The 15,754-nt window shown below is 40.3% G+C and overlaps 2 protein-coding genes across 2 annotated transcripts in view; both read left to right on the forward strand.

Annotated features, from left to right (window-relative positions):
* The window catches only part of FAT3 (FAT atypical cadherin 3), a 687,549-nt gene that overhangs the window by 580,905 nt on the left and 90,890 nt on the right, over positions 1-15,754 (forward strand). The window contains exons 8-10 of the mRNA XM_050759265.1: positions 2,403-2,678; positions 5,236-5,446; positions 10,334-14,407. Coding sequence (XP_050615222.1) covers positions 2,403-2,678; positions 5,236-5,446; positions 10,334-14,407 — 4,561 coding nt within the window. The remainder of the gene's footprint in view (positions 1-2,402; positions 2,679-5,235; positions 5,447-10,333; positions 14,408-15,754) is intronic.
* The window catches only part of CEP295 (centrosomal protein 295), a 1,096,927-nt gene that overhangs the window by 186,226 nt on the left and 894,947 nt on the right, over positions 1-15,754 (forward strand). The window lies entirely within an intron of this gene.

Consider the following 15,754-nt stretch of genomic DNA (forward strand, 5'->3'; position numbering starts at 1 on the left):
TAAGAATGTTGGAATTATTCTGAGATTTTTGTGCATGTGGTTCAAATAAAGCAGTGAATAGTTTTGATGATGTCATTAAGCATGAGAAACTTCAGCATGAGAAAAAGGAGATACAAATGTAAAAACAATGAGATTAAGTAAAAACCTTGATGCTCTAATTTTGAATAGGAAGTAGCAATATGAACTCATGAAATATTTATTTTTAAAAAACCAAAAACGTTTCCTGACTCTGTCCAGTGAATAAAACTGAAACATAATAGCCAATCCAGTAGCAATAAGTATTCCTAGCAGTGGGTCATGGTATCTAAATATCATTTCTAACTAAAAAGAAAACAAGCCATTTTGGAGAAATGGGTAATTCAAGATTGGGGCAGAAAATGTGCAAAATAACACTGGAAAAAATTACTGGTAGCAATTATCAGAAAGCAAGGAAGCTATCTTAGAATACTAAGGTTATGTCAAAAGATGTCAAGAACTAACTGGAAGAGGCTCCTACAGGCCAAGGTAGGGCTATTTATGCATCATTAATATAATAACTGCAATAGAGAGGAACAAATCGGATGTGATTAAATTCATGAGTTCATAATAATGGTTGAAAAAGAGTACCTCATTTGTCACTTTGGGAGGAGCTAAGGAACCAACTCACTATTTCAAAATAATAAAGGGAAAGAATTATTTATCCTACCTTTCCTATATGAAATGTACTTCACAGTAACCAAATAGTTGAGAAGTTTCTTTTTAGAGAACTATTCCAGCTAATAAATAAGGAAGAAAATAATACAATTAGAACATTATCAATCTGAAATTTTTAATAAATTATCTGTATAATGATTGCCAGTATCTGCTAATATCACAGAACAAGAGAGAGAACCAGATACTATGTATCTCCAGATGGAAGTACACTAAATCACTCATCAAGGATTTTTGTCAAAAAAAAAAAAAAAAAAAAAAAAAAAAAACGAGAAAAAAGGAAATTGAATCTTAGCAAACCTTTTAGATCAAACAATTTATAAGAACTACAGGGTACAGCGGGCGCGGTGGCTCAAGCCTGTAATCCCAGCACTTTGGGAGGCCGAGACGGGCGGATCACGAGGTCAGGAGATCGAGACCATCCTGGCTAACACGGTGAAACCCCGTCTCTCTACTAAAAAAATACAAAAGTCCCAACACTCGGGAGGCTGAGCAGGAGAATGGCGAGCGGAGCTTGCAGTGAAGAATTCAGACTGAACTGGTACAAGGGACTAAAACAAAACCACAGGAGCACTATGAGCAAAATTCGGACTGTGGAAACTAAAGAAAAAATGGCTCAGTTTCTTCAATACTAGCAATAACACCGTAAAAAATCCAAGGAAATAGTAAGAGAAGAGTTTGAAGGAGAACCTATAAATTAAAATATAATTAACCCATTTATGGATGTATCAACCAAATGCAATATTTGGACCTTATTTGCATATCTTGATTAAAATAAATTATGAATATATATATGCATATATGTGATAAAAAGATACTTAAAAACAATTAGAGAAGTATGAACACCAATAGGCTGTTTGATGATATTAAGGAACTACTCTTCTCTGCTTAGGTGCAGCAATGGGATTGTGTGTGTTTGTGTTTATTCTAAGAGTCCTGTCTTTTAAAGATGCATAGTGAAATTACATGATGGGTGGGATGTGCTTTAAAATAACATAGGGAAATAGGCAGGGATGAGTGGCAGTATGATGAAACTAGATTAGCAATTGATTATTATCAAAGCTGAGTGATACATACTGGAGTGTTCATTACACTATTTTATATTTGTCTGAAAATTTACATAACAAAATGCTTTATGAAAGAAAACAATTAGGAAACTTATTGGGAAACTTCATACCTTAACTATCATTAGGGCTACGTTCTTTGCTAAACCCCTCCTATCAGGACAACCACAGTGCGTGGACACTGCCATTGAGAAGCTGTGACTGCTCTGAGTCCCACCTCATTGGCTCCTTTGCCTCTTCTGTGCTCCTTTTCCCATTCTGTCCCTGCCTCCATAGAAGTCCACCAAGAGAAACACATAATAAGAACTTAAGATAATGGCGCCTTAACAAATTAAGGTCACCTTGTGATCATATACATTGTGCATCAAAGAATTCCACAGAATTATCACCTTCAAGTAGCTGTTGCAGCTCTTCAATTAATAGTGAGAATATTGATCAGCTCATAGTTTATGTTCTAATATAAACTACTGGTTTATTGTCAACCTCTAATTACAGTGTTTTTATAAGAGAGCTTCCTCTGTGTTGCAAGAGCTACTAGAAGCTAGGATCCAAGGACATGGAAGGGGGGAAAAAAGGAGGGAGGGCATACTTTTATTAGCAATGAGCAAATTGGCATTAGTCATCATTCTTGTCTTCTTTTAACTATAGGTATTTATCAAAGTGCTGGATAATAATGATAATGGCCCAGAATTCTCTCAGCCGAATTACGATGTGACAATTTCCGAGGATGTACTTCCAGACACGGAGATCTTGCAGATTGAAGCCACAGATAGAGATGAGAAGCACAAGCTGAGCTACACTGTTCATAGCAGCATCGACTCCATCAGCATGAGAAAATTCCGGATTGACCCTAGCACTGGCGTGCTCTATACTGCCGAGAGGCTGGACCATGAGGCCCAGGACAAGCACATTCTCAACATAATGGTAGGACCAAAATCCTAATTTGCTCTCCTACAGAACCACTGACTGTTCAGGCCACACACATTAGCCATCAGAAGTATAGGGCCCCTAAATTTTATAAGTAGTTGAAAATTTAGTCTTTTCACAGAGAGATTGCTTTCATTTTTGCCTTTTTATTTCATGAAGAATTACTGTTGTTAGATAGCAACTCTGTATTTTTGCCAAACTAAACTATTAGACAAGCTCTGCAGCAGGGGCTGCTCAGTAAATGCTCCAAACAGACTGACTTGAGAGGGAAGGAACAGGTCATGTTCCCAGGCTCTGGGGTTCGTTTGCACCCAGAAGATTTCAAAGAAAAATTGAAAAGACATTCCTTGAGAAGTTAATCACAAGAGTAATCATTTACTCAGCCTATGCAATGCTCAGTCCTTGGAAGGATTTGGAAAACCAATTTATTGCTTATTGTACTGGCATTGGACCTAGTAGTGAATACTGGTACACAAGAGAGATCTCAATATATGCTAAAGCCTACAGAGAGTATCAATCTGAGTTTGTGTTCTTGGGACCTCCAAATTATGTAGGAGAAATTGCTTTACTTTTAGAGTAGTGTTTAGCTAGTTCACATAATTGGGAAGTAGAGATTAATAAGAAACATCCTTGATTAATTTATGGCCTGAAGTCTATCCCTCCAACCACCCAAGAATCCCCACAGCATTGCACAGCCACTTCCTGTCAGAGCCCCCACTGTGTTCCTTTAAGACCAGGTAGAAGGACAGACTTAATCTTCTGCCCTGATTGGCACTAAAATACCACACTAAGACAGTACAAATTCCTAAGCAGCTGAAAGTAATGTTCCACTAAGTTTTACTTTTCTTTCATAAGACTAGAAACCTTCCAACGACAAGAGGAAGTTTGAGTGTCATACACTTAGCTATAGTTTCCAACTAAGACTCCAGGAAACAGATGGGGTTACTTATAGAGGTCTTCCAGTCATCACTCTGGCCCTTCATTCATTCATTTAACATATATTTCTCAAGCACCTACTATGCACCAAACACTCTTCTAGGCACTGAAGATACAAAAAAGACAAAGTTCCTGCACCCTAGGAGCTTACGCTTAATTGGAACTGACCTGGATTTCAACAATCCCCAAATAAAGAGTTCAGCTTGGTCCTTGGGTATGGCAGACCAGTCTGCAGACAGGGAAATTCAGCATATTCACTGGGCTAATTCTGCGTGTGTTTTCCCCAAGGGCAGAAACCTTGTGCTAGTGACTAACTCCATTCTCATGATTCTTTAAGCCATTTCTGTTCATTCTTTCTTTAACAAACTCAGAAATCCATTTGGTCACCCTCTACCATTTACCACTTACATAATTGAATATTTCGAGCAAACAAGTGCTTTACACTGCCTTTCTCCTGGCTAAGCCATTTGAGTCATTTTGCTCATTCCTCCTAGGTACTATTTCTGAAAACCCCTTTCTCTTTGTTGGCTCTTTTCGGTATATTTCCTAATTTCTTCACATCTCTCTGCAGGTATGGAGTTTAAAATTGAAAAAGCCAAGAACACATATTTGATTAGTGCTACATCAAATGATAGCAAAACCTTGTGGTTAAAGAAATGATTATTTGCAAGCTTCTGCCATATACAAACTAAAGGAAACTTTAAAACTGCCAAGCAAGGTTTTCTGGTGAAATCAGAAAGGGGGTGCTTCAGCACTTTGAAGAAAATGACAAATGGTTGTGTCAAGTGTGACATTTTATTTAACGTTTCTCTAAGTAAGAAATTAAGATTTGATTCATCTTCCCAATGGTCAGGGTTCTCTCAGCTCTAGACTTTTGTATATATTGGCTTTTTTGCCTGAAAATGCCGCACACTACTACCACCACCATTTTACCACTCCTACTTGTTCTCGTTACCTTTTTCAGGAAGCGAAATGCTAGGTTAGTTTTTTCTCACTATTCTGTGAGCACCTTTAGTGCATCCCATGAGAATACTTAGCCCTGAGCATTATACCCATCTGTTTACTTGTTTGTATTCCCACTTGACTCTAAGCTTCTTGAGGGCAGGAACTGTATCAAATTCACTGCTGTACCACCAGAGCAAAGCCAAGGACTTAAGACAGATAGGTGACAATAAATGTTTGTTGAATGGATGAATGGAAATGCCTACATTGTGTTCATTAATTCCAGTCTTTAGTTGCCCCTACAGAAGAGCCTCTATCCACTATTCTTTTATCAGCTGTGTACACAAATAAGGGGGAGGCCACTGTATGGGGAGAGCCAGAGCACAGCGCTATGTTTGTGATATCAAGGCATCAATTCTACACACACAGACTGAGCACAGACCACAGGCCAGACATTAGGCTGAGCAGTAAAGGTATTGTAACCCCTGCTCGCGATTTCCTCCCAAAGTTTCCTCACTCGATGATACTACCATTTATTGAGACCCTACTAGAAGCCTGGAACTGGGTCAAGCACTTTGCATGCATTATTTCATTTTGTCTTCACCCCAGACATAGCCATGTGAGTTCTTTGCTATTTAAGATTTGAGTCCCACCACTTCTTGTATTTTGCCTAAAGGTCAGAGATCAGGAGTTTCCTTATCGAAGAAACTTGGCCCGAGTCATTGTGAATGTGGAGGATGCTAATGATCACAGCCCTTATTTTACCAACCCACTGTACGAAGCGTCTGTGTTTGAATCTGCTGCTCTGGGATCAGCTGTTCTGCAAGTGACAGCTCTGGACAAAGACAAAGGAGAAAATGCAGAACTCATATATACGATAGAAGCAGGTGAGAGCTGTTGCACTGCACAAATTTCAGCATAATGCATGGCATTCGACCCTCAGTAGCATTTATCACCGTGTAAAATTCAGATCATTAACAATAGAATATCTCTAAATGAACTTTTTTGGCCAAGCCGCTGTCCTATTTGGGAGATGATGGTGGATAAAGTTCTTGACGTTTCAGTAATAGGTTTTCCATCATTAACAGCAAGTAAAGTTTCCTTTGTTGTGTTCGATCGTGGATTTTTCTGGGATAGAGAAGAGAAAATAAATACGCAATAAATTTACTGGCTTTTACCTGTAGGCCAACAAGCCAGGGCCTCAGACTAAAATAACCAAAGCCACCGATAATCTGAGGGCTACCAGGGTGTTCTGTGAACTGAATCTTAACAAGTCTTTGTTTACTAGGTGGTCTGTGGGCTTCAGAAATTCCTTCAACCTCACAGCACAAATTCACATCTTTGGAGGCAACCTGAGTAGCAGAGTAGATGGTAGATATGGATTCTGAACTGCTTGCTGAACCTGACAAATAAATACAGGCTCTTGTTTTGTTAAATTTTTAAAAAATTAGATGTTTTAAAATTAATTTTAACATCTATAAGGCAAGACCATAGTTTACTGACGGTTTGAAGACTGATAGCTAGAAAGCTTTTATGACGAGAGATGAATAGCTAAGCAAGAAAATAAACCTAAAAATGACAAATATCCTATCTCTGCCTGTGTTCTCTTCCGCATTCCATCTTTTTTGAATATTCAAGCCACTTATTTCCAAAATGTTCTGCAACATTATGTCTGTCGTGAATAATGCCAAATGCAATCTCCTTTCATGCCAGGGATGGAAAGGCTTCTCTCCCTTCATTTAAATGTAGAGCATTTTTGAGAGGAGTTGAATTAAAATATGAATGCTAGGATGACAGTTTTGGACTAGAAATTTTAGAAAAGAAAAGCCAACAACCTTCTAAAAAAAAGTTATTGCATTAAATGATAACTTAAAACTATTTCTTGTATTAGGCACTCACATTTTACATGGGTCTGTGCTAAGCTCTATTTAAAAAAAGAAAAAGAAGAAAAAGAAAAGATAAGAATTCATAATAGCAAAGTTTCCAGAGAGAATTTACCTATTTTTTTCTAGGTTTCCATGGAATTTCCTTTCAATCTAAAGCCTGACCAGTGTTTTCTTAGAAATGCTATTTTACATCTTTTATTTATCACAGGACATTTTTATTACTTAATTACATAATCTTTGTTCTTTGGGTTCCTCAAATAATATAAGGAAACTTTTCTAAAACATGAATATTTCAATCACATCCCAGAAAATGTCACCTAAACCAACAACTCTTTTTATTCTTTCTATTGTTTTTTCCAATATTGTATGTTTTTCTTTTCCCCATATTCCTTCATGCATATACATTGCTTCATGTCACTGTAATTATTTAGATATAGGGTTTTATTTCTACTTTTCTTACCGTGTTCTAAACATTTGCTGTATGTCTCTACCTGCTTTTTATATTTGCCATTAAGCCTGCTACTTATACTCCTTTGAGATAGCCAGATAATGTTTCAGTCAGTTTGGAGTTTCTTAAGGAGTAATTTAACTTACCATCCAACCAAAAAGACTGCTCTGCTTATCTTTTGACCTCTGCAGACTACAGCATGGTGCCCAGTCATTTCTTTAACTGACTACAAGACAGAACAGTTATTTCCTTAAAACACCTTTTATATAGAAAACACGAACTTCCAGAAAACCATGGGAACAACTGATATCTCAAAAAAAAAAAAAAAATGACCTTTGATTGTATGTAAGAAACTAGTGAGGATTACAGTGTTCACAATAAATCTGAAATGGCCAGTGAGCCTCTTCACAGACAAACCCACACTGGGCTGCACTGGTTTCTTCCCAGTCGAGGGTGGGAGCAGGTTTCTTCCCAGACGAGAGTAGGAGAGGCAGATCCCAGATGCTTCAGCACTTTGAAGCAAATGACAAATGGTTGTGTAAAGTATTATGTTTTATTTAACTTTTCTCACACACATCAGATAAGCAAGATTTCACTCTGTTTATTGGTGGGCTATAAATTTCCTGTCTCCTGCCTGTCCTCTAAAGTGACTACGGAAGCTTTTTATTTTGGCCTGAAGGACTGAGGCAGAATTTGAGTGCAGAGCTTCAGGTCTTATATCTACTTTGAGTTTTGTGTTTGGTGTCAGTGGTGAGTCTGAGGCAGGATTGTACAAGAGAGACTGGGACTGAGTTGAGTTCGGGTGGGGGCATATGGATCCCAAGATGCATATGAACAGAGAGTTTAAAATATATTTTTAGATTTAACTCTCCTCTCAATCATTCAACAAATATTGAGCAACTTCTTTGTAGCAGATGCTGTGTTGTGTACTGGATAAGGAATGGTAGGAAAAGCACAGCTTTTATTCAATTGCCAAAAATCTACAGAGACCATAGATTCCAAAAAGCAAACAGAGGTCAGTTTTTCAGGATTCAAGTGTAGCAGGAAAGAATAAGCAGAAAGTGGAGTCCAAGAGAATGGGTCAATGTGTCAAAGAAGGAAAGAGGAGGAGGGCCCACTTTGGACCTGATGGATCAGCACACCATTCTGGAAGGGTGTCGCAAGCAGATCAGCAGCCATGGGATAGCAGGGTTATGAATTTCTACTTGAGGCCAAGCACAGCGGCTCATGCCGGTAATCCCAGCATTTTGGGAGGCCAAGGTGGGTGGATCACTCGAGGTCAGAAGTTTGAGACCAGCCTGGCCAACGTAGCGAAACCCCATCTCTACAAACACAAAAATTAGCCAGGTGTAGTGGTGCATGCCTGCAGTCCCAGCTACTATGGAGGCTGAGGCAGGAGAATCACTTAAACCCAGGAGACAGAGGTTGCAATGAGCCAAGATTGCACCACTGCACTCCAACCTAGATGGCAGAATGAGACTCCATCTCAAAAAAAAAAAAACAAAACAAAACAAAAAAAAAAACCATAAAATTATATTTGAGGTCAAAAGCTGGCTCCCCATCATCCCCACCGTAGCATGTCTTGCTGGGTATGAAGAAATCTGCCGGGTGTGGAGTAAGGGAGGACTTACCTAGAAACTCTGCAGTGGGGCGCCATGATCAGTGAACACTGAGATCCCTGGCTCCAGTAGCATTCACCAGTCAAGGTTACATGTTGGTGCCATCACTGGAAGGTGACAATTGCTTAGTTGAGGTGATTTCCCCTACAAAGGTCCGTGAATCACCTGTTGGATTCACACTCAATTCTATGACACTTCATTGCAAGCTTGAAAGTTTACTTATAAGATCATTGAACTTTTTATTGTTGTCATCATAAAATGGCCATGTTTAGGTTGCAAAGTAATAAATCATGTTGACATCAATGACAACATTGTTTAATATTCACATTTGGGGGGCTGGAATCAAAATGACCTCTTTATTAGGTATACTTTGTCTTTTAAAATAAGCAAGTATCTTCTTGAAATAGATGTTACATGAACATGACCATTTTGTGTTCAGACATGGAAAACTTTACATAATTAGCATGTAGGAAGAAGTATGTAGACACACCTTACAACTGCCCTGAAAATCCTGGTCCCTATTTTAATGATTCCAACATTTAAATTACATGCCTATCATACTACAATATTCAAAAAGAAAGAAAAGTCCAGATAGAGTTGAATAACCAAGATCTTTAAATTTTGATTGGAAAGAATCTCAGCACAGAAATATGTGTGTTCTTTGAGAAGTATGAGAAAGCTTGATAAGAAAAGCAAAAACAACTTGATGAAGGATACAACTTTGCGCTACCCACCGCCTTTCAGCTCTGTCGCCACCTACCTTCTTTACATACTCCACATTGTGTCTTCCCCATTCTTTATTCCTCTGTTATTTCTCTCATTCTCAACAATCCCAGATTTCAAACCACCACAGGTTTCTGAAGCAGAACTCTTAAACTGCTACAGTGTCATGGCCATAGCCCTTCCCCTGCCAGCTATGTCAAAGTGGGGTGCCCAGGTTTCAGTTTCACAAGGATTATGTCTCAGGTTCTTGGTTGCAGTGCTGGTTCAGATTCTTAACAGTTTCTTGGTGCACTAGAAACATCTCAAATGCTTGGTGAATAGAATGGTTACAGATTGAGCAACTGCCCTGTAACTTTGTATGTTTACTTTTATGTCTAGGTGTGTGCATGTGTGCATTCAGAGGCATGGGAGAGGGGTAGAGCATGAGTGGAGAATAGAAGAGGAGTCACGAAAATTCCTCACACTTACAAGGCAAATGATGACCTGCCAAGAATTCTCCATGCCTGACTGAACAAACCCTTTCACCAAAGTAGTGTTTTGGATAAAGTCATTTTTGATAGGGTGAAATAATACGAATTCCATGTACTGAAGTTTGCTTTTGAGATAATCTGAAAACAACTGACTACTTTATAATGCTCTGAAACTATTCCCACAACCCTCTTTTCTTTAAACCTAGAACAGAAAATATGACACTGCTGCCTAAACCAGTGGCATTCATATGTGGGCTTCCCAATCTATCTGTCTTCTCACAAGGCTGGAAATAAGGAAGTCCTGCACATTCTTAGCAGAAAAGATCTCTCCTTCAGGATCTCTTATTTACCAACTTGAATGACACAAGACTGTGTTATTGTCATTGTTGTTTTTAACCTGGATCTAGAAGCTACTGATCTGAAATTTACCATATTACTGGGAAGCTCATTTTTGTTGCTTTTCAGTACCCCTGAAAGAGAGGCCTCTCATTTCAGAATGACACAAATGAGTACTATAATTGCTTTCTACTTGCCACATTGCAGTAAAGTACCTGTAGATAAAAAGCCAATCAAAAAGATTTCAGTGACCCAAATGTAACTCATTTCACCATTGATTTCTGTATTTTAGGGAACACTGGGAACTCGTTTAAGATCGAACCGGTCCTAGGCATCATCACCATTTGCAAAGAACCAGACATGACGACGATGGGTCAGTTTGTCCTATCCATCAAAGTCACAGATCAGGGATCCCCGCCAATGTCTGCCACTGCAATTGTGCGCATTTCTGTCACCATGTCTGACAATTCTCACCCCAAGTTCATTCACAAAGACTACCAAGCAGAAGTAAATGAAAATGTTGACATTGGAACATCAGTCATTCTAATCTCTGCCATCAGTCAATCTACCCTCATTTATGAAGTCAAAGATGGAGACATTAATGGGATCTTTACCATAAATCCATATTCTGGAGTCATCACCACTCGGAAAGTCCTGGATTATGAGCGCACATCCTCTTATCAGCTCATCATTCAGGCCACCAATATGGCAGGAATGGCTTCCAATGCTACAGTCAATATTCAGATTGTTGATGAAAATGATAATGCCCCAGTTTTTCTCTTTTCTCAGTACTCAGGCAGCCTAAGTGAGGCTGCCCCAATTAACAGCATTGTCAGGAGCTTGGATAACAGCCCACTGGTGATTCGAGCCACAGATGCTGACAGCAACCGGAATGCTCTGCTTGTGTATCAGATTGTGGAGTCGACAGCCAAAAAGTTTTTCACGGTGGACTCCAGTACAGGTGCAATTAGAACAATTGCCAACCTGGACCATGAAACCATTGCCCATTTCCATTTTCATGTGCATGTGAGAGACAGTGGTAGCCCCCAACTGACTGCAGAGAGTCCCGTTGAAGTCAACATTGAGGTGACAGATGTGAATGATAACCCACCTGTTTTTACTCAGGCTGTGTTTGAGACTGTCTTACTTCTACCTACGTATGTCGGAGTGGAGGTTCTGAAAGTTAGTGCCACAGATCCTGACTCTGAGGTACCCCCTGAACTGACATATAGCCTAATGGAAGGCAGCTTGGATCATTTTTTAATTGACTCAAACAGTGGAGTACTTACCATAAAAAACAACAACCTCTCCAAGGATCACTACATGCTGATAGTTAAGGTATCTGATGGAAAGTTCTACAGTACCTCCATGGTCACCATCATGGTTAAAGAAGCCATGGACAGTGGCCTCCACTTTACACAAAGCTTCTATTCCACCTCAATCTCAGAGAACAACACTAACATAACCAAAGTTGCTATTGTCAACGCAGTTGGAAACCGCCTTAATGAGCCCTTAAAATACAGCATCTTAAACCCAGGAAATAAGTTCAAGATAAAATCTACCTCAGGGGTCATTCAGACGACTGGAGTCCCCTTTGACCGTGAAGAACAAGAGTTATATGAGCTGGTGGTAGAAGCCAGCCGTGAGCTGGACTATCTGCGTGTGGCCAGAGTGGTGGTCAGGGTTAACATTGAAGACATAAATGACAATTCTCCAGTCTTTGTGGGCCTCCCATACTATGCTGCTGTTCAAGTGGATGCAGAACCTGGAACTCTGATTTATCAGGTGACAGCCATTGACAAAGATAAAGGTCCAAATGGAGAAGTGACGTATGTCCTACAGGACGACTATGGCCACTTTGAAATTAACCCTAATTCAGGGAATGTTATTTTAAAGGAAGCATTCAACTCTGACTTGTCCAACATTGAGTATGGAGTCACCATCCTGGCCAAGGATGGTGGAAAACCCTCTTTGTCTACGTCTGTGGAGCTTCCCATCACTATTGTCAACAAAGCAATGCCTGTGTTTGATAAACCCTTTTATACAGCATCTGTCAATGAAGACATCAGAATGAACACACCCATCCTAAGCATCAATGCCACCAGTCCAGAGGGCCAAGGCATCATATATATCATTATCGATGGGGACCCTTTTAAACAGTTTAACGTTGACTTTGACACTGGGGTCCTGAAAGTTGTTAGCCCTTTGGATTATGAAGTTACATCTGCTTACAAGCTGACAATAAGAGCCAGCGATGCCCTCACTGGTGCTAGGGCTGAAGTCACTGTTGACTTGCTAGTTAATGATGTAAATGACAATCCCCCTATTTTTGATCAACCCACATACAATACAACACTATCAGAAGCATCTCTTATTGGGACACCTGTTTTACAAGTTGTCTCTATTGATGCAGACTCAGAAAACAATAAAATGGTACATTATCAGATTGTCCAGGATACCTACAATAGCACAGATTATTTTCACATAGATAGCTCAAGTGGCTTAATCCTGACAGCACGGATGCTGGACCATGAGTTAGTACAACACTGCACTTTGAAAGTCAGATCAACAGATAGTGGCTTCCCATCACTGAGCAGTGAGGTTCTGGTTCATATCTACATCTCTGATGTAAATGACAACCCTCCAGTTTTTAATCAGCTCATTTATGAGTCATATGTGAGTGAATTAGCCCCTCGGGGCCATTTTGTAACCTGTGTACAAGCCTCTGATGCAGACAGCTCTGATTTTGACCGGTTGGAATATAGCATTTTATCTGGGAACGACCGGACGAGCTTTCTGATGGACAGCAAGAGTGGAGTTATCACATTGTCCAACCACCGGAAGCAGCGGATGGAGCCTCTGTACAGTCTCAATGTGTCTGTCTCTGATGGGTTGTTCACCAGTACTGCACAGGTGCACATTAGGGTACTTGGGGCTAACTTGTACAGCCCTGCCTTTTCACAAAGCACATACGTAGCTGAGGTGAGAGAGAACGCGGCTGCAGGAACAAAGGTAATTCATGTTCGAGCCACAGATGGTGATCCAGGGACTTATGGGCAGATCAGCTATGCCATCATCAATGACTTTGCCAAGGATCGATTCCTCATAGACAGCAATGGGCAGGTCATCACCACAGAAAGGCTAGACCGGGAAAACCCTCTAGAAGGAGATGTTAGTATTTTTGTGAGGGCCCTTGATGGTGGAGGGAGAACAACTTTCTGCACTGTGAGAGTGATTGTTGTGGATGAAAATGACAATGCTCCCCAGTTCATGACAGTGGAATATAGAGCCAGTGTCAGGGCAGATGTTGGAAGGGGCCACTTGGTCACTCAAGTTCAAGCCATAGATCCCGATGATGGAGCAAATTCAAGGATTACTTATTCCCTCTATAGCGAGGCCTCTGTTTCAGTGGCTGACCTCCTGGAAATCGATCCTGACAATGGCTGGATGGTCACAAAGGGTAATTTTAACCAGCTGAAAAATACAGTGCTTTCATTCTTTGTCAAAGCAGTAGATGGGGGCATCCCAGTAAAGCACTCCCTCATTCCTGTCTATATCCACGTCTTGCCCCCTGAAACATTCTTGCCATCATTCACCCAGTCTCAGTATTCCTTTACCATTGCAGAAGATACAGCCATTGGGAGTACAGTGGACACCCTGAGGATTTTACCCAGTCAGAATGTCCGATTCAGCACAGTTAATGGGGAACGGCCAGAAAATAACAAAGGGGGTGTATTCGTCATAGAACAGGAAACAGGCACCATTAAACTTGACAAACGCCTTGACCATGAAACCAGCCCAGCTTTCCACTTTAAAGTAGCAGCCACTATACCCCTGGACAAAGTAGACATTGTGTTTGCTGTGGATGTAGATATCAAGGTATTGGATTTGAATGACAACAAGCCAGTCTTTGAAACTTCAAGCTACGACACCATTATAATGGAAGGGATGCCTGTTGGCACCAAACTCACACAAGTGAGAGCTATTGATATGGACTGGGGCGCCAATGGACAAGTCACTTACTCCCTCCACTCGGATTCCCAGCCCGAAAAGGTAATGGAAGCATTCAATATTGACAGCAACACGGGCTGGATCAGTACCTTGAAGGACCTAGATCATGAGACAGACCCCACATTCACCTTCTCTGTGGTGGCCTCTGACCTTGGAGAGGCATTCTCTCTCTCCTCCACGGCCTTGGTATCTGTCAGAGTGACAGATATAAATGATAATGCACCAGTCTTTGCGCAGGAAGTGTACCGAGGGAATGTGAAGGAGAGCGACCCACCAGGCGAGGTGGTAGCCGTCCTCAGCACCTGGGACAGAGATACGTCCGACATTAATCGCCAAGTGAGCTACCATATTACAGGTGAGTAAACACCCCTAGTTTTCATTATGTGCTCTGCTTTATAAAGAAAGATGGAAGATGGCAGGGGGAAGAGTAAAGAGAGAAGGAAGATGGGATAAGGAGTCGAGTGTAATGAAGCCTCTCTGGAGCTGAGTAAAGGATCTCTGAGAAGACTGCGTTTTTTGCTTGTTGGCTGTTGCTAACTCAGCCTTAGTTTGGAGTTCACAGGTTTGTCATAAACGTGTTACCCACATTGGTAACTAGTCTTTGTGTCACCTCTTCCTATTTAAAAAGGAGTCCAGCCAAATATCTCAGTTGAAGGAATGAAAATAACAACTTTCTGGTGGAGAGGTTCTGCTTTTAAGCATGTTCCTTTTTTCTACCTTTTGCAATACTGAGCAAAACAAATAGCTTGATCACAGTAGGCTTCACATGCACACTTCTCCTGGCCATAGCAACACATGTGCACCCACGTACACACATTAGATGGCATGGTTTGATCCTTCCCTGAGAAATCCTATATTATAACTACAAATCAAGGGGTATTTCTTCTGACAACCAAATTTTTTTGGATTTCTTTTCTGTCTTTCAGACTAGCAAGTAGCAATTCAAGGGGAAAGCCAAGATAGACAAAGTCAGTCATTAAGAAGGCACAGAAAATGTCACTGTTGCCCTGAGAGGCTAAGGATTTCATCTCAGAGTAGTTTCCCAGGGGGCAGCTGACCTTTAGCTGAAAGAGGAGAGGGTTGGCAGTGTGGGAACATTCTTCCTAAAAACTATTTGGGGGGTGGGTTAAAGCTAATATTTTGATGTTGTCACATTCAAAGGCAGAACATAAAGTGCCAAAAGATTGTAAAGAATCATCAATACTTGTAGTCAGGTGTCTTCCCTTTAGAAAAACTACATCATTCAGAGTGAAAAATGAATTAATTAGAATGCCCTTAGGACATAGAATCTGCTTAAGTAAGTTAGTAGGAAAGTTAATTAATCACTGCAGAGTAAGATCCACAGTAGAGCAAACGTGTCAATGCTTGGGGTTGCCACACTTTTCAGCATGATTCTCTTCCTTTTTCTTTATGGGACAGTTCTCTTGGTGATGTCTTCCCCTTGAAACACTATGCATTTTATGATTTATCTGAGACTTTCTGTTCTCATTAAAATATGTATTTCTGCAGTTAAAACATGAAAGATAGTGAAGAAAGAGGTGAGTGAAGCATCACTTTAATTCATTTGCATTTATTTTCAGGAAAAAAAAAAAGCTGCTTAGGCATTCTGAAGGGTCCTTTTCTATTTGGAAAAACTGTAAAATACTCAGCCTTAATTATTTATAGATAGCCTCTGAATTGTCAATGGATGATTTAAAGGGAC

Source organism: Macaca thibetana, chromosome 14 (assembly GCF_024542745.1).
Source record: "Macaca thibetana thibetana isolate TM-01 chromosome 14, ASM2454274v1, whole genome shotgun sequence".
NCBI lineage: Eukaryota > Metazoa > Chordata > Mammalia > Primates > Cercopithecidae > Macaca > Macaca thibetana.